General features: G+C 37.1%; 1 protein-coding gene across 8 annotated transcripts in view; it reads left to right on the top strand.

The window, feature by feature from the left end:
- The window catches only part of ABCC9 (ATP binding cassette subfamily C member 9), a 131,325-nt gene that overhangs the window by 89,112 nt on the left and 22,410 nt on the right, over nucleotides 1–19,803 (top strand). For all 8 annotated transcript variants that reach the window (XM_045466916.1, XM_045466913.1, XM_045466918.1 and 5 more), the window contains 7 exons: nucleotides 650–746; nucleotides 2,838–3,067; nucleotides 3,984–4,132; nucleotides 4,366–4,435; nucleotides 6,463–6,620; nucleotides 10,227–10,319; nucleotides 15,153–15,255. In XM_045466916.1, coding sequence (XP_045322872.1) covers nucleotides 650–746; nucleotides 2,838–3,067; nucleotides 3,984–4,132; nucleotides 4,366–4,435; nucleotides 6,463–6,620; nucleotides 10,227–10,319; nucleotides 15,153–15,255 — 900 coding nt within the window. The remainder of the gene's footprint in view (nucleotides 1–649; nucleotides 747–2,837; nucleotides 3,068–3,983; nucleotides 4,133–4,365; nucleotides 4,436–6,462; nucleotides 6,621–10,226; nucleotides 10,320–15,152; nucleotides 15,256–19,803) is intronic.

The raw sequence follows: 19,803 nt of genomic DNA, 5'->3' as shown, positions 1-19,803 counted from the left end.
CTGAAAAATTCACAAAGTCTGTTCAGGGCACATTTCCTTTCTCTTTCTGTGTATTTTCTCCTCCTGGGGCTTCCTCCTAAACTTCTAGGCACCTAAGTACCCTCATTTTTCATTTGCTTCAAAATTACCTACCTTCCTTCAATGCCTATTGAAGTCCTTTTCTTTTGTGCAGCTACCTTAGTGAGATGCTAAAGAAACTCCCTCTGATTTAATAATTTATAATAAGAGGGGATGAGTGATAGTACTTGAACCAGTCTAGAACTGCATGCATTTTTAAAGGAAGATATTTTTTACCATGAATAAATCTTTAGCTAGAGAATTACAGGGAGTATCTGAAAAGGATGTAGAGATAGAAGAAGTAGCACTGGTGGAATTGCACTTTAAGGTGGGAGGAGGTGTCCCTCTTTCTGGGGTCAGCTCCATTGTGTTGTTGCTACTTTTCCTGGCTTCTTACTGCCCAACACCCCTAAACTCGGAAGCTTTACAAAGTACTCACAAGTACTCCTGTGGTAGGAGTTGTGGCTCTTCTACAGAGAGCCCGAGACTGACAAAGGTAACGAACGATTGGTACCTGTGGGTCACTGACTGGTACGTCAAAATCTTCCTGTGGTTGTGAGCTTCTTGAATGATAGTACAATGTTTGCTGTAGGATATGGAAGCGGACCAAACAACTTTAGAGAGGAAAACCCTCCGAAGAGCCATGTATTCGAGAGAGGCCAAAGCCCAAATGGAGGATGAAGATGAAGGTAGATCTTTCTTTTGTATCTGAAACATTTAAGTGGGATGTGACTGTTCTACCTTGGCAACTGAAGCACGAGTGTGGCTGTGAAGAATAACGAGCTACTTTCCAGGGGGGGAAAGACCTAAACCAAATACATAATACTGAAAATGAAATGAAAAGAAAAGGAGCAAAGGAAAGGTGTATATAATCCATCAACAGGCATCATGAGCGGTTTCTAAGTGTGTCTCAGGGTGTTTGCGCTGTGTGAGAGAGAGCAGAAAGGAAAAGGCAGTATTTGTAAGTAGATCTAGGCCCTTGTTCGTAGAAGTTGGAAAGGTCTAGTAGAATGACCAAATCAAGCTATTAATAAAATGTCAGTCCTTAAGAAATAAACAATAAATAGGGAATAGGAAGAAAGTACCATTTTGAAATCCTTATATTTGAATCATTCAGTAAGTCTTTGTGGAGTTTTCATGACAATACAACAATGAAGAATAAGAGAATTCCACAAAAGCCGTTTGTTATGTTTCAGTTGTCTGGATCTATTAATGTACAGTAGAGAAAAAAAATGAGTTCCTGGAAAATTGAGGAATGAGATGAAATAATTACATTGCCTTGACATTTGTTGCCAAGAAGTTTATAAGATAAATTGCACTTAAGTCTTTAAGGTAAATACACTATACTTCATGTTTCCTATACAGTTTTTGCTTAAGACTGCATTGTTACAAGCCAATTAAGAAACAGAGAAAATTGTAATTTCAGGCCAAAGAACACCAAAATGTGCTACCTTTACATTTCAGATGAGAACTATTTAGTATTTCAGCAAATACTCATGGAGAGAATGAATGAATGAACAATGAATGAATTGATTTTGCACTTCAATTCCTTAGATTTAAAAATATTTTTAAAGAATGTCTGGTGCTGTAAACAGACATCAGCCTCTAGAATTTTAAACCAGTTATTTCTAATGCACTCTAAATGTGGAGTCATGCCATGTTACTCTCTCCAGTGTTCCAGGGGTGGGTATATGGCTGGGTACTGTACCCTGGGCTTCTTGTGTTAATCCATTCTCTCAAGGATAAAAGAAGACAGTACTACTTTCTTACAGAATAAAATGAGGTAATGAATATTCAAAATCCCAGTATGGTACATATTTCCCACTAGGTTGCTGTTCCAGGTCCTGGTCAGTATGTCCATTCCAGCCACCACACATTGAATCTACCTCTACCAAAGGACAGATTATCTGAGATCTGTTCATTTACTGCATCCAGCTCAAAATATTAGGATCTTTGGTGATGCTCAGTCTTCCCATAGTGTCCATTTTTAGATCTGTGTGGTCTGAAGCCATAAACCAAAGACAGGTTATCCATCTTTCCTACCCACAACCTGCTCAATATACAGTAGTGGAATATATATAAACAGACAACTGCAATGAAAACTATCTCTGGAAAAGGAAATGATGGGCAATGCACAACAGACCCTGGACCACACAAACAATCACATTTTGCCAATCAGGAAATGCCAAAATTCCCTGTCTTCATAATGAAGTGTGTTCTTAGGACAGCCATCTTGGAGTTGCCAGGTGGTTCAAACATCTGAGAGGAACTCCCTGCCTACTGTCCTCTGCCCTCTGGAAGGTTTCTTCTTGCTCATGCTCCTCCATGACCGCATCTAAAATGGGCCATAGAGACTATAGATTTTGCCCTTTTGGGTATCTACAAATTTCAGAGTCTATTTCTTTCTGGTGAAGTTTTATGAATCCAGAAATTTAGAGTACAAAAAATTGTGTTTGCATAACAGGGCTGTGGTTTTATTGGCAACACAATTGTTTCAGTAACCTTGTAAACTTCTAGTCTACACTTCTGTCAATTTGGTGTGTAATAAATTGGCAAATTATCTCATCTAGATATAGATGTTGTTTATTGCCTTGCCCATTCATTCATTCTTCACCATTTTTAAATGAAGTTTTTCCCTGCTAAAAGCATTCACAATTTCTAAGACTAACATTTGTATTTCTAGAATATTGAGGGATATTTTTGTATGCTTTTTTTGTAGGATGATACAAATTCTATCTACTGTTGACTGAATAAAGCTTAAACTAATACTTTATTTGCAGAGGAAGAAGAGGAGGAAGATGAAGATGATAATATGTCCACTGTAATGAGGCTCAGGACTAAAATGCCGTGGAAAACCTGCTGGCGGTACCTTACTTCTGGAGGATTCTTCTTGCTCTTCCTGATGATTTTTTCTAAGCTTTTGAAACATTCAGTCATTGTGGCTATAGACTACTGGCTGGCCACATGGACTTCAGAGTACAGTATAAATAATACTGGAAAAGCTGATCAGGTATAATGAATTCTGTTTTTAAATCATCAAGGAAATAATGCTGAGGTTAACAGTGATACCCTTTTATTTAGTTTGATATTAGAATCCCAAATGCCAGGGGCGCCTGGGTGGCGCAGTCGGTTAAGCGTCTGACTTCAGCCAGGTCACGATCTCGCGGTCCGTGAGTTCGAGCCCCGCATCAGGCTCTGGGCTGATGGCTCAGAGCCTGGAGCCTGTTTCCGATTCTGTGTCTCCCTCTCTCTCTGCCCCTCCCCCGTTCATGCTCTGTCTCTCTCTGTCCCAAAAATAAAAAACGTTGGAAAAAAAAATTAAAAAAAAAAAAAAGAATCCCAAATGCCATAGGATTTTTATAATGACTCAGTAAGTTAATTAGAACAGGACCTGAAATAGAATGAACTGTCAAAATGGAATTTATTATGATAACTTTTGTGTTTCAAAGTTTATTGTAAGAAACATTTAATGATAATGTTTGGTTTTGGATTAGGGGAGGTATATGCACTCGATTGTGTGTGTGTGTGTGTGTGTGTGTGTGTGTGTGTGTGTTTCTAATTTATACACAGCACTTTTGTTGTTGTTTTGATGGTATTGATTTTAACTACCTATGCCAATATATTAGCTGGTCATTCTGAGATTAGGGATAGGAAGGAGGAGCTCTACAGTGTAGAAAGCCAAGAATATTTCAAACCTGAAAACAGATTCTAATGTCTCATCTGCCCTTGGAAGAGAGTGAAGGAAATAGGTGGGGGACTTGGCTTTAGGGCTACGGTTGCAGTACTATCTTTAGTTCTCCAAAAACCACTCTCCTTAAACTGCTTAAATTGACTCAAGATAATGAAGTTAAAGATATTGTCTGACTTCGATATTTGGTGTTCTAGTAAGAAAAAGCTGTGTCTTTTTGTGTGTTGGTTGTTTTTAGACCTACTATGTGGCCGGATTTAGCATACTTTGCGGAGCAGGTATTTTCCTCTGCCTTGTGACATCTCTCACTGTAGAATGGATGGGTCTCACAGCTGCCAAAAATCTTCACCACAATCTCCTCAATAAGATAATTCTTGGACCAATAAGGTAAAAAAGTAACTAATTTCTTACTTCCACACATAAAATCATAAAAACATGCATCTTTAAGTGAAATGTGAAATTTTAGTGCGTTTGTTCAGTCTTTAAATAAGTGAATAGGGACCTTCTCATTTACTTGACTCCAAGATGTCCATTAGTTGCTTAGGTTCCAGATAGCTTAGTATTATTATACATCCCAATGTATGTGTATTATACATTCCAGTGTGTTGTTTATTGCCTAGATTCTTTGATACCACACCCCTGGGACTGATTCTCAATCGCTTCTCAGCTGATACAAATATCATCGATCAGGTAAGTGCCTGAGTTACTTCCAAGTTCAAAAATAATTTTTTCAGTATAAGCAAAGTAACATTTAAGATAAACCATGTTTCTTGTTAGCCATAGAGAACATCTAAAACTTAAATGAAAGCCTATATGTATCTATATCAATATTATATGCATAAATGATTTCTAGAATCAAAACCCAAAGGAAACCTTAATTCAAAATAATTTATGTGGGTAGAAGAGGATACTCAGGGGATCAGAATGAAATAAAGAAAAATAGCAAAGAATAAACTAACATATAATTTTTTATTAAAAAAGGAATAATTTTGTCAGTGTTGTATCTCCATTCATAGTAAAATTCTTAAGAGTTTAATATTGATGCAGAGTGTCTTCCATAAGCAAAGGATAGAATGCCAAGGCGTCTTAGAGGTCTTTTATTTCAGTTAGATGGGCTCTTGCATGAGGCAATGGTGTGATATTTTAGAAAATATTGCAGAGATACCCAGTTTAGTTTTAGATCCTTATGCCTCTAGAAGTTGGTCCTGAAATTAAAGTCCTCAATCTCTAAAACTGGATCACTCCAAGAAGAGACCTCTTAGGTTAACTGGACAAAAGAATCCATCAAATCTAGCACTTGTCTTTCCTGATTTTTCAGAGTTGCTTTAGGAATAACTAAATTATCCTCAATGTAGAAAAAGAATGCTTGATGCATGCAGCTGACTATAAGTATATTGAAAATGTTTCATGTTTCATTGGTGTCAGTCACAATGCATCTAAAACTCTTCATAAGGAATGAATATGGGGAAAGAAGAGATAAAACAGTCCTTATTTGGACATGATTGCCACTTGGAGAGTCCAAGACAATGGGTACAATGAAAACCCAATTTGAAAGTTCAGAAGAGTGTCTACATAAGGTGTATAATAAAATTCAGTAACTTTCTCTACACTAAGTGAAAAATTAAGTGAAAAATAAATTCTATTCATACTAATGACAAAAACAAAATTAGAAACCTTAAATGAAGAAAAGAGATCCAACAATCCCGGAAATCCTAAAAATCCTATATAGAGAAAGAGAATGTCCATTTCAGATACCCAGAAAACAGTATAAAAATAAAATACTCTGGTGATCACAGAAAACAAGTAGATCAAAAGAACAAAATAGAGAACTCAGAAATACCAGCATATGGAGAGATTTAACATAGGATAAGTGTGGTATCTGGAATCAGTAAGAAAGGATTGTTTTTTTTCAATAAAGGATGTTGGGACAATTAGCTATCCATAAAACACAAAGCAAAGACATGTGGAATAAAGATAGCCATATAAAAACATAAAGCTATAAATAAAATGTGGGAGAGTAGTTTTAGAGTTTGGGGTACAAAAGGGCTTTTTAAGTAAGACACAAAACTCTGAATAAGGAAAAAGGCCAACAGAAATGACTATATAAAATTTTAAATTTCTATTGAGCTAAAAGCATCAAAGACAAATTTAAAATATAATAGATTAAGTGGGAGAAAAGCTGGTAACATATATAAAGCAAGAGGAAAACATCCATAATCTATAAAGAGTATCTAAAAATCAAAAGGAAGGTAAATAATCCAATCAAAAACATGCAAAGGATATGAACAAGCAGTTACAGAAAATTAATGTAAATGTCTTACTGGAGAGAAATAGCTGTTTTTTTTAAAAGTATCAGCCATTCTAAAGAAAGAGATTTGTATATGGTTATGTGGGAAGATTTATAATCTATCTTGTCCAGTAAAATAAAACAAGAACACATGGACAAATAAGATTTATAGTATAGTGCCATTTACATGAAATTCCCAAGATAAATAGACTGATACACTGACTGATGATAAGTAGATAGGTAGATAAATGGATACTAAACTATGGGAAGTTAGTGAAGTTGGAGTGAAGACTTGCTTACAATGAAAAGATTCATATACTACTTTTGTAACTAGTTACATAACATTAATATAAAATGAATATTTTATTGCATTGTAAACAAAATTTTCTTTGAGCTTAAACATTTTCCTTTCAAACTACCTTCTTAATAGCACATCCCTCCAACTTTGGAATCTCTAACTCGCTCAACACTGCTCTGCCTGTCTGCCATTGGCATGATTTCTTATGCTACCCCTGTGTTCCTGGTTGCTCTTGTGCCTCTTGGGGTCGCCTTTTATTTTATCCAGAAATACTTTCGAGTGGCCTCCAAGTAAGTAAAACAAAGTTCTGTTCATTTTCAAAAACCTATATATTTGATTTACTGTGATCCAGATTTGCTGTAGTGTTTTTCAAGATTAGGTATGGAATTTGGAAATGCAACCTATTTTTAACATGATGAAACCTATATTATGCTTCATTTGGAGATCTATTAACAATTGTTTCTATAATTGGTTGTGTAAACCTTCCATAGCTCTGGATATATATTAACATGTGGATTTGACCTGTTGAGTTTTGAATCCACAAACTACGCCAAATTTTTCATTATATGGTCCTTTTACTTAACACAGCATTGACAGAAAACCTGTAAGATCAAGGGTAAGTGATTTAATATTGTTCTATTCCACAAGTGGGAAAAAAGGGATAAAATATTGTAAAATGCTAAAATGCATTCTGTAAAAAACTAGAAGAATTTAAAAAGGTTAAAGTGGTAAGTCAGAGTGATGACCAGAAAAGTAGATAACCCTGAGTGTCTGATAGAAGGGCTGTAACTTTAAGAGATTGGAACTTTTCAAATTGGATCATTTAACACGTACTTGAGTACCCAGCTGAATATAAATAAAAGTAGCCATGAATCTTAAATTCTTCTATTAATGTAAGATTTATCACTTGCTGAGATGCATCATAGTTAAATGAAATGTAGTACCAGTTTAGTTTTGAAGTCTTGCTATAAATAGTAAATTTTATATCATTGCAATAATCACTTTATTTCAACAAACACTTATCAAGCATTTTTGTGTTGAAAAATAATTGTGTAAGCCATGTGGCAGATGAAGAGATCCACCTGACAAGAACCTGTTCTTGAGAAACTTAGAATCTGGAGAAAATGAAGCATATATATATATATATATATATATATATATATATATATATATAGTAATCCTTGTATGTGGATTAAGTGCTGGAATAAGAAGGTGGATATTGAGTTTATTCAGTAAAATGAAAATATTTAATAAGACTTGAGTGCAAGGATGATGATGAAAATTTGGGGAAGGTAACAAGAAAGCCAAGATTATAGTTGGCTCTCAATATATCATATAACATTTTTTAATTTAAAAAAATATAGTTATTTCTCCCTAGAGGTTATGAGTTAGGGTTCTTCAAATGTTATAGATCTGTATTAAGTATTTTTTCATTACCAGCCTCATCCTATTTTCCTGTAGCAAATTTAGACCGAAAGGGAGAAGTTAGTCATCAGTTCACTCTTTCATTTCTTACAGTACTATTGCGGATTCTGCTTCCTAGAGGGGCAAAAAGTTTAGTTACTGCATTTCTGCTGACTATTTCCAAATCTGTCCTTATCTTCTCACTATTAAATTAAATATTACAGTCATGTCTTACTTCAGTCACATATTCATTTGGCCTTATTATTGCCCCTTCACAATACAAATTGAGTGCAAAGGCCAGGCAAATATTCCTAGTCATTTATAAATTGGAATTGTGAGTTCTGTTTATTTTAAGAAGGAATAATCTGTTATTAGCATTGGTAGTAAGTGGCCAAAATATAGAGGAGATGATCACTTTTAAAGAATTAACACTAATAATGGATTATGAACCATTCTTATTTGAAATTCTTTGAAAGTGAGTAAATATGGCCACATGACATTCAATTTCACAGACAAAAAAAAAAAATCCCTTCTAGATGTTGAGGCTCCACCGGACTCACTCATGTTGAAAAGCTCAAGCAGCTTAACAGACTGCTTTCTAAACACCACAAGGAATTAAAGTGGGAGACAGGAAATGTCATGGAATTTAGAATATCTGAAATCAAAGATCTAATGTGTGGTTAGCTCTGTAAGGAAGTGTTTCTTACAAGAATACAAGGTCAAGTTATATCGTCACCTGTTTGGTTTCACAAAATGTAGTCCTATAAACAAAGATTTCTCCTTCCTAATTTTTTCCCTTCACAACAAACCTCAAATGTAGTGGCCACCTGTTGTTGTGTCAAATTTACAAATAGCCACTTAGTTTTATGTTTAAAAAGTAGCAAACGACTCACATTCCTTCATATTCATTTTCCTCCTTCCCTCTTTCTTTTTCTTCCCTCCTCTGCATTTTCTAAAGTGAATAAATCCATTGTAGAAACTCGAAATAAATTTGCATTTGTTTGGAACGATACAGGCTGCCCAGTATGGCCCAAGTTAATTGTTGAAGATTAAAGTAACAGTATAATTCAGTTGACTCCGGAAGGTGAGAGTTGATGCCACAACTCTAAATCCTCAATCCCCCAAACCTAAAAACAAACAAACAAAAAAAGTAGAAAAAAAGACTGAAAGAAAAAAGAAGGATGTTTTGAAACATATAGTATAACTCTTAGCCTATTTTCGAGAAATGCTAGCTTACATGGTTTAAGGAAATGTTTTCATGAGTAGTGTGCATCTTTATGAAAGGGATGATCAGGTGTTTGTCTACCAAACATACATTGGATATTATATAGGTCCTTGGAGAACCTATGAATAAAAGTTCCATGAAGGCAGAGATTCAAACTCATTGTGGCCAAAGGCAAACTCATTGTCTTTTTCCTCAAATTGCTTTGTTCCGTGTCCCTCACCCTGACAAATAACACTGTCATCTGTCAAGTCTGCTAAGCCATATTTGACTCTTTTCTTTTACTCACCCTGCTACAACTCGCTGATTGTTACAGTTTAGAAGCCTACTTCTGGAAGACTATCTCACAATCCTCCCCCTATTTTAAACCCCACTAGTATCACAGTAATTCAGAACTTTTAAAAATCTCTGAGATAGACTCTCCAAACTCACTTTTCTCTTTCATCCATTATAGCCTCCCAAGTTATGTTGCTTAAGCACAGCCTGATGATTTCTAGTCTTCAGTGACTTTGTCCAGTCCACCTGAGATCTTCTACTGTCTAGTCCCACCTCTCCTTTATACAAACTTTCTCCTCCTTAGCACTCACAAAGGACTCTGGACCCCAGCCAGACTGAACTTGCTAGGTTCTTTAGTCTCCTGTGTTTGCTCTTGTTCCCATTAGCTGGAATGTACTTCTTCTTGACTGGTTGAAACCCTCCTCAAAGCTTGATGAGATTTGGCCTAAATTCTACCTCCTCAAAAAAAAATATTACCCATCTTCTAGGTATGAAATAATCATCCCTTCCTCTGTGTCCCCACAGCACTTTTAGTTGTTTTATCAAGCAAATGTTTGTTTGTTTGTTTGTTTTTTGAGAGAGAGAGAGAGAGAACACATGGATGTGTGGGCAAGGAAGGGCAAAAGAAGAGGGAGAGAGAGAATCTTAAGCAGGCTCCGTGCCCAGCATGGAACTCAATGCTGGTCTCCATCTCACAACCCTGAGATCGACCAAAGCCGAAATCAAGAGTCGGATGCTTAACCGACTAAGCCACCCAGGTGCCCCACAAGTAGTTTTTTTTTTTTTTAACAACACATATATTTGGCCTGGACAAAAATTCATTATGTACCCATATTTCTCTTCTTCTTTAGATTATAAGCTGTTAAAGTTTTTGTTAACTGGGTTCTAGAAGAAATAAGTTGCAACGACAAATAAAAACCTACCTGAGGGTGAATACAGTAGTCTCTGAGCATGAATGCATAAGAAGTTAATTTTGCACTTCTCTCTGCTCTAGGGACCTCCAGGAACTTGATGACAGTACCCAGCTCCCTCTGCTTTGCCACTTCTCAGAAACAGCTGAAGGACTCACCACCATTCGGGCATTTAGGCGAGTAAACATGTTTTCATTTTGTGGATTAAGCCATTACATCATCAACAAATATTTATCTACAAATAACTGATAACTGCTACCATTTTTTGGATGCCCACTGTGTGCATGGCAATGTTCTAAACTACAAGAATGAAAAATATGGCAATAAATATTCAGAGTTAATTACCTAAAATTTTAACAAAAATAAAGAAAGAATGAAACACCATATTGAGAAGACACTAGCTGTATAATGTAGACCATGCTTTGCAAACCCTAGCCTCGGTTTACTCATCTGTGAAATGGAGAAATCAACTGTGCTTCTTAGGCCCTTGGGCTAATTGAAAAATGCATGTAAAGTATTAACCACAGTGATTAGTGAAGAAGCACCCAATAAACAAGTTAAAATGAATGTATTATTGATAATAATAAAAGAAATATTAAATCAAGGTTATTTCAGGATTTAATCCATTTTCTTCAATGTTGGTAAATAGTGATAATCCAAGCTTTTGATCAAGAGTGTTTGCTTAACACTTAAAAAATTATCTGCCCTATTTACCCTGTTTAAGTAAACTCACTAAAGAAGGTGGTACCACTGAATATTTCATTTAATCTTGGAAATTGACATATTAAAGTACTATGTCTTCTCACAACCCTAAATGCAAATATGTAATTATTTCAATTAGAGATTTTTCTAACCTAAGACATTTTTATATTATTTTACATATATAAACTTTTGGAATTAAATGAATATAGAGGGGCACCTGGGTGGCTCAGTTGGTTAAGTGTCTGACTTTGGCTCAGGTTGTGATCTCATTGTTCGTGAGTTTGAGTCCCGCATCAGGCTCTGTGCTGATGGTGTGGAACCTACTTGGGATTCTCTACCTCTCTCTCTGCCCCTCCCTTCGCTCACACAGACACACACACACACACACACACTCTCTCTCTCTCTCTCTCTCTTTCTCTCTCTGTCTTTCTCAAAATAAATAAATAAACTTAAAAAAAGTAGAATATAGAGATATAGAGATATAACCATCCACAACGTGTATCACAGAATTTCTACATAAAATCTACATAGACTTCATCATGAAACATTCACATTTTCTGCAGTGGTGTGTTTTCCCATCAGAGTGCCTCTTACTGGAGATGGCAAAATTATTTATTGACATTGTAGCCAGCAATGACCACTGGTACTCATAAGTGCATCATATTAAAGATTACATTTTTGGGGCGCCTGGGTGGCGCAGTCGGCTAAGCGTCCGACTTTAGCCAGGTCACGATCTCGCAGTCCGTGAGTTCGAGCCCCGCGTCGGGCTCTGGGCTGATGGCTCAGAGCCTGGAGCCTGTTTCCGATTCTGTGTCTCCCTCTCTCTCTGCCCCTCCCCCGTTCATGCTCTGTCTCTCTCTGTCCCAAAAATAAATAAACGTTGGGAAAAAAAAAAAAAAGATTACATTTTTCACCAAATAAGTCCTTTCAAGTTAATTTATTTGAGTATTGAATATATGCTAGGTACTACTCTTGATGTGGATATTTAATGATGAAAAAGACATGGCCTTCCACTTCCATCCCAGATAAAAACCACAAAGAAAACAAGATAGCATGGCAAGTGAAGGGCAAGAAGTTACTGGATTCAGTCAAGCTGGTCAATGGGACAACAGAATACTGATGGGTTCAACATATAATAGCCCCTGCTCTGTTTTCTCTCTGAACAAGTTGAGGTTATTTTCTAAGAGAGAGAGGACTAGAATCAGGTAAATTGTCATGAAGGAAATGACAGTTCAAAATGAGAGAAACTTGACCAAGAGTCAAGGTTTAGGCTTTTCATTTACGTTTGTCACTAGACACAAGGACAGAATTTAGCATGACTATTCCTAATTTTACATGAGGAGAAGTCTAGGTAGTTGTAAAAAGAACCAAATATTACGTGTTAAACCTTCACGCTTGAATTATGATTGAAAGAAACAAAAGACAACTTTTGGGTAGAAGTATCTGCATCATAATCATCCAGATTTACATCTTCCAGGGTTTCTTTCTAAAGTAAATATTAAATACCACAAGTATCAGCATTTTTAAGCCAAAGGGAGTTTCAAAATGTGGGGCTAGCCCTGCTGCCATGAATAAAATTCTAGAGTCTTTACATTTGGTGCTTGTGGTCAAGAATCAAACATGTTCTTTTCCCTCCGTTTCTTCCTTCCTTTCAGGCTCCCCAGATCCCCAGAGTCTTCAGCTCTTTTGGAAAGTTATTATTTACTGATTAGGCTGCTTTTCCTCCCCTGCATTCAGGGATCATGGTGTACTCACACACAGCAGTGTACTCCCTCAAGTAGTTTACCACGAAAGCATCACAGTTAAATTAGACTGAGATTTCAGGGACCTTTCCTTTTTTTTTTTTTTTGTCCAACAGAATAAAGGTCTAAGAATGTTCAGAAGATGAGCTGGATGTGGATGAAAAGATACAGACTGAGTGTGTCAAAGTTTCCATTAGGAAAACAGAGGGTTTCTTGCCAAATAGAAACACACAGAAAGAATGTTCACTGCATTTCCACCCCTCCCCTCTCGCTGCTGCTTCAGACCATTGCCAATTCCATTTACAAACTCTTTAAGAGTGTATCTGAAACAATATCCCAAAACTAAATGAGGAGTAAGAAGAGTCCCAGACAAAGCACTTTGTCAGAATAAAGTGTTTGATATTTATCTCAAATGTAGCCCAGTGGCTTTGGTCCAATGGGCCCCACCTCCAATCTCTCCACTACCACTGTCCTCTACGGAGAGAACTCTGTCTTGAGCCCCAGAACATGAGTTTTCTCATTTCTGTTCCTTTGCTCATGTTGTTCCTACTGCTTCCAGTGCTTTGTCCTCCCTTGTTCACCTGAAGAATTCAGCTCATCCTTTGAAACTTCACTCGGACCATCCCCACAGTGCTCTTTGAAACTTTGCTTAATCCTCCTTCTCCCCCCCATTCCTCACCTCATTCCCTGCCATCCCGACCCTCTGGTCAATACAAATCACCCCCTTCCTTAATGTTCAAGTAGCATTTTGTGCACGGAGTCATTATGACTAGATCCTGTGCTGTGCCATCCTTGTTTGTTAACACTATGTTTACCGCCTTCACTAAAGAATGGGCTCCTCGAGGGAGAGGTTATGTCTCATTCATGTAGGTATTCTAATGTCTCATTTAGAGTTGGTGCTTCCTAAGTGCTTCTGAATTGGTGGATGAAAATCGACATAACACTGCAAACAGAAAGATTGGCCCTTACATGGATAGATCTCTTTACAATTCATATCCACTATCTCAGTAAATCCTATAATCCTGTGAGCCATTCTACCTTTTCATTATTCACTCTATTCATCTCTAAAAGGGTCATCACAGGACAAGGTAGCCATGTTTCTCTGACTGCTCAGTCCCCTTCAAATGTGTTGCTGTTCAGGGCAGGTCCCCCTGTACATGGCATTTAGATCAAGGCTGCAAACTCATAACTCAAAGTGAGGTAATTATTTGGCTCTGATTGCCAAATCCTTTGATTACTGTAGATCAGATGTTGCTGTTTGACTCAGTTATCTGATTTATCTGGTTTGGCATATTGGAATGATCAGATCAATTGGACAGATATCAAGTATCTGCTTTATATTGGCCTGTATAGATGGCTTCATGGGCCAAGGGAACACCCCATCCAGGACTTTTTCATTCTTTGATATAGTGATGGTTTAATATAAAGTTTTGCAAATTGATTTGCAGATTTGGGGAAACTTTGGGCAATCTGTTATCAAACAGGAATCATTGCTGGGCTGTCAAATGAAATTTGGCTATTCCTCATAAATGCAACATGTAGTCAAGCAGTCCATATAAGAACAGAGGGTGGATAGACCACATTTTGATTTGGCATTTCCTCCAACCTTCAAACCAGTTATTTTGATTATATTATCCAGCTTTCCATTGTTTTGGTTATTCAGGGAAAAATAATTGAAAATGAAAAGAGACTATTTCTGTTATTTAGATTTATCACCATGTAGCATGAGTTCTGTGAGAGTGTAGCTCACATGTTGAAATGGATAAGATTTTTCTTAGAAGTTTCATTTATAACATGGATTACACAGAATTTGGTCTGATGGCATTGGTTGCCAAGAATGAACTTAATTTGGTCAGGAATCAATATCTAAACTGTATATGTCATAAAACCCTGTAGGTACCATAGACTAAGAGTTCCTTCCATGCAATGACCATCCTTACAAATATTTTAGAATCTTGAGCGTAAGGTACCACATCTAGCAAGAACATTTGCCACCTCCAAGGACCCCCATCCTCCACTTCTTGCCACCCAGTTTCCTTCTTTGGTTCCCAGAAACACCGGGCAGCAGTAGATATTTAAAAGTATATATTTTCCTGTTACACGTGCATAGTTTCCTGTCTTTCCTGGTCCTCATCCAGCACCTCCCACCCAACTCTGTGTCATTGGGAAAAGTAAAATATGCAATAAAAAGTAGGCATACTGCATTTCTGTACAACTTACTCTGGTTTTTGTAAGGCCCTTGCAACATAGGCCATGCCTTGTCTTTGTGGCTACAAAATTATGTGGAAATTTATGAAATGATCTTTAATAGGAATTTGTCATCCAAAAGCTTCTTTTTCATAGCGGAGGTCTGAGAAAGGAGGAAACACCGAACCACACCCTCTCCAGCAAGCATACAGCAAAGCAGTAGCAGCTGGCCTTTATTTTGAAGTCGGAGTCCATTTACTAGTCATTCCATCCCATCAGTTTGTCACTGTCGAGTAAATAGTGTAGTAGTAAGTGTGACTGTTTCTTATTATTTCTCCTGTTGTGTGGCTAGCATGATAATAATTTTGTTTTCTACAGGCACGAAACCAGATTTAAGCAACGTATGCTGGAACTGACGGACACAAACAACATTGCCTACTTATTTCTCTCAGCAGCCAACAGATGGCTAGAGGTCAGAACGGTACGTTCATTTCATGATTTCGAAATGGAAACCAAACAAAAAAAGGGGGCTGATGCAAAGAGGGAGACAGTTGTAAAAATTAGTCTTGCACTGAGATTCAGCACTAACTTCACTTTTCCAGACATTAAAATAGCTCAGGTTTGTTTATGTTACAGATGAAATTTGTCATAATGTTTTAGCTAATGGCAAGACAAATAGCCCAAAAAGCAAAAATTCATTTTGTGTTCTTTAGTCTCTAGATTACATAAGTTAATGGAATGGCAAATGTTTGTATAACTTCAGTTTTTTTTTTCAAAAAAGCAAATTTGACAAGTGAACAGATGTACTCATTTTCCTTCATTGAGCAGGACAAGCCTAGAAGAGATGGTGACTTTCTATGTTTTAAGCCAGTGGAGGATCACGTTAGCACAAAACATAAAAAACTGCAATTAATCATCTGTTGCCTTCTTCTTTCCTTTATGAAGTAGGAGAACAGGCACATGCTTTGGCATCATACAGACTTGAATCTAGCAAGTTAATTAATTTATTTGAGTCCTGTTTCCCATCTGTAAAATAGAAACAAGAATATGGGGGTGTTGCGATGAAAAATAATATAAGTCCTCTAGTTCACTGATTAGCAAATGCACTCGACAAATGACTTTTGAATGAATGGATGAATAAATAAATGAGTGGAAACAGCACCTACCCTGGTAAGTGGTTCATAAGCCAACCGGCTGGAGTATGAACCAGGAGACGAATGAGATACAAATTCCAGAAAGGAAGGAAATGTAGTTTGCAGACTAGTCTGCATAATCAGCACTATAAATAAGCTATTTTTGTGGTAATGATGAGTTGTCTGTAAACTTTTTAAAAAATAATTACCTGTCCATTTGTCAAAAGGAAAAGTAAGTTTATCTGTACTATTGTAAGGACATCGCATCTACTAATTAAACATCCCTACTGTATGCAGGCTTTCAAAACTCAACAGACCAGAGAGGGCAGATAGTGAAAGGAATTTGATGAGGTTAAAATGAAGGAGGCTAGGTTATAATCTTGAGTTGTTGATAGACAGATACAAATTGATATAGATTCTTAGAGCCCCCTGTGAGCTTTAGTTGTCATGATTTTCCGCTGGTTTAGAGATTCTTTTCCACTATATTAGTAATAATATAGAAATTATTCAGTGACATAAGACAATTATATTTTACAAATTTTAGATTGGTTGTTGGTAAGAAATTCCTTCCAGGTAGCTCTGGGGCAGGACAAAATGTCTCCTGAATTACCTATATATAGATAGCATGAAAGCAGATGAAGTGTTGCTTAGGATTTATAACCAGACTAAGACCTTATTTCTAGATCCTATCCAGACCTTAATTCCTCGTTTTAAGCTTCTATTTGTTTGTTTAAATTTGTTTTCTCTAAGGAAGAAAAAAACCCAATCATATCTGAATAACAGAATTAATCATGAAATAGCTTAATGAAAGAATGTCCCCAAACCACAAGGGAAAATATCAGTAGTTACCTTTGTTATCTGATTTTTCTTAACTTGGAGATCAAGCATGTTTTTTAAGGGGCAAGTGTGTTTGCTTTGGACTTGAGGTGAATGTGTGACTCGACTCCTGTTTCTGCTCTTTCGCACTTCCTACTGTCAGGTTAATGGACAAGTGTTTAACAAGAATCTTCAAGCAAACCGTATGTTCTACTCTCATAGCCAGAAGACAAGATATTAGAGCCTTCAGACTGCCAAAAAAGGGGAAGTCAGGAAAAATTAGAGAGGAAGAGTGGCCAGATTCAGAATGGCTTAGTTCAGTTTGACTCATGGCCCGTTACTTTAACCCCCAAGTAAAAAGGCAGCAGACCAACCTGGATGTAAAAGAATTCTAGTTCCAACTGTAGAAACTGAAAGAAAATACTGGTATTTGAAACAGGAAGGGCAGACTTTGCTATCTATTTTGCTCCTTTATAATACATTTGTTAGTATGTCTTGTCTTTGTTTTCTGTGTATTATAATCCTTCCAACATTTGCTGTCTAATCTCATTACCAGAGCTCTCCCTTAAAAACCAATACAGGGGCGCCTGGGTGGCGCAGTCGGTTAAGCGTCCGACTTCAGCCAGGTCACGATCTCGCGGTCCGTGAGTTCGAGCCCCGCATCAGGCTCTGGGCTGATGGCTCAGAGCCTGGAGCCTGCTTCCGATTCTGTGTCTCCCTCTCTCTCTGCCCCTCCCCCGTTCATGCTCTGTCTCTCTCTGTCCCAAAAATAAATAAACGTTGAAAAAAAAAAAAAAAAAAAAAAACAATACAAAAATAAATAAGGAAACTTTGGCTTCTATTTCTTATGGATAAAAGTACATTTTATAAGGAACTTGTTGATTCATTGCAAACTTCCAGGCATATCTGCAGACAGAAATCAAGTTCCACAGTCTTTTGTATATGATTTGTCTCTTTTGCCTAATTGTGTATGTCAATAAGTTTATATAGGTGTATATAGGTTTATATAGGTGTGCACGCACGCACACACACACACACACACACACACACACCCCTCTAGACAGCCCTCAGTGATCCAACTTAAAACTAGTCAGATTCACTCTCTTTCTGTTTTTTTTTTTCTGAGTACATTGAGAGTGTTCGTTAGAACCAGGATGTTATTTAGAGTATGTAAATATCAGAATATTTATTTGAATATAAATGCTGTAATCCAAGAACATGTGCTACAGTAGGAGTATTGAATAAATTAACTAGATAACTCCTATTAGGAAATAACCTTTCTCCTAATTGTATACATATAAAGAAATCATTACTACTGTCCTCCTGTGGACATGTCCACATTACTGGAGACACAATTTCAGCTTGAAATAAATGTACCTTTTGTCAGAAACATGAATGTTGAGATATAGGACCTTGGAGACTAGGGTGTGAACTGTTCTCTGACCCTGACAGCTGTGGACATATTCTTGTAAGTCATTAAAAAAATAAGTAATGAAAACTTCTATTTGTTGCAGTGAATCTGCATTGATCTTACTTAACCCACAGTATTGACATAACTCCTCCTTTCTCTATTCTTTGCCATATTACTCAGCAAATTAAGAAAAATATTTGCTTATAGCAAATATTCTTGGAATTCTCAGAGCAGAAACACAACTAAAGTGGTACAAAGAAGGTTGGGGCATTGGGCATGAATCAGAAGAAGCAAGTGTTTGCTCTCCTGTGTGAAGGGAGATCCTGATGCAGATCTAGGGACTTCACCAACTCTAATTCACTCATCACCTTAATGAAGAGAAAGGGGAGAAAATTTATCGTGGTTTTCTGTGGCTATTTTTTGCCTCCCTTTCTCTTCATTCTCAATTTGAGCTTTCAAAAGCAATGTCACTGGATTCCCTGGACAGAAAATCTCAAGAAGAAAGGAAGGGAAACCAGAGAAAAACACCTTTTGTGGGATTTGGGAAGATCCATGAGCCCCATCCAATTTTTGTTCATTCTCTAATTTATTTTAAATATATGGCTCTCATTTCTTTCCCTCATCAACTTAAGTGAGAGTTAAGACAATCACAAGTTATTCCCCTTCTCTAAGTGAACAGCTTTCCCTATGGAAGATGTAGCCCTGACCACTGTATTCATTTCATACTCCTTCTGAGTTAGCAAAAAAAGATAAAGGTCACCATACACTCACATCGAAAAAGGACAAGAGTCTAAAAGAGCAAACTAATTGGCTGGAGGAAAACTAGCAAGGCCGTGACCACCCAGGTTGCTTTGGCAGAGAGGGGAGCATTTTTCCTGTGGGTGCCAGTGGAGGGGGCCACAATCACGTGCAGAGTGTCACTACAGCCTAACCTTTGAATGCTGCTTACGTTCTCTGGTTCGACATGGCGTTTTCTCTTCAGCCCTCTGCACTAAACACTTCCAGTTCTTTGGCAACGGTGTTTCCATTTGCGAAAATTGTGTAACTCTATCTAAAGGCTGTCTTTCCAAGGCTTTGTCTTGCTGTGTGATGAAAGGATAAAAGAAAATTCACATCAGGAAGCCAAAAAGAAAGTCTTTAGAATCAACAGGCTGAAGTGAAAATAGTATTCAGGGTGAGCTTGCACGAGAGCCTGTTTTATGAAGCAACACAGAGCTGTTTTGTGTGTTCATAACTCCACAACAGACAGGTGTGCACTGATCTTATACTTTGGAGGCCCTGATATATTCCCCCAGATACTCAGTGGTGCCATAGACCAGTACTTCTGAGGGCTACAAAAGGAAAGAGATTGAATCTCTATTAACTATTTGCAAGTCTGTTTTATAGAATTATAGTTTTCACTATAGAAAAGATAGATAAATGCCATTGAATCACTGGAAATCCAAGAAGAGGCCTCTCTTTTAGCTTTGAAAATCAAAGGCTTCTCTTCTGGAGGGAAGTGTTGAATTCACAAACTCGATGGAAGTTATAATTTATCACTAGACAGATAAAAGGTCCTCTGGTGGGCACCTCTTTGAGAACTGGCAGTTCACATAAGCATTAGCTTCTATTTCCTAAACTGAATTTGTCATTCCATTGTATCGTTTTGACCACAGGTGCTTTTATTCAG

This window comes from Leopardus geoffroyi, chromosome B4, assembly GCF_018350155.1.
Source record: "Leopardus geoffroyi isolate Oge1 chromosome B4, O.geoffroyi_Oge1_pat1.0, whole genome shotgun sequence".
Classification (NCBI taxonomy): Eukaryota; Metazoa; Chordata; class Mammalia; order Carnivora; family Felidae; genus Leopardus; species Leopardus geoffroyi.
The sequence above is the reverse complement of the archived record's forward strand: the minus strand, read 5'-3'. Positions and strand labels throughout refer to the sequence as shown.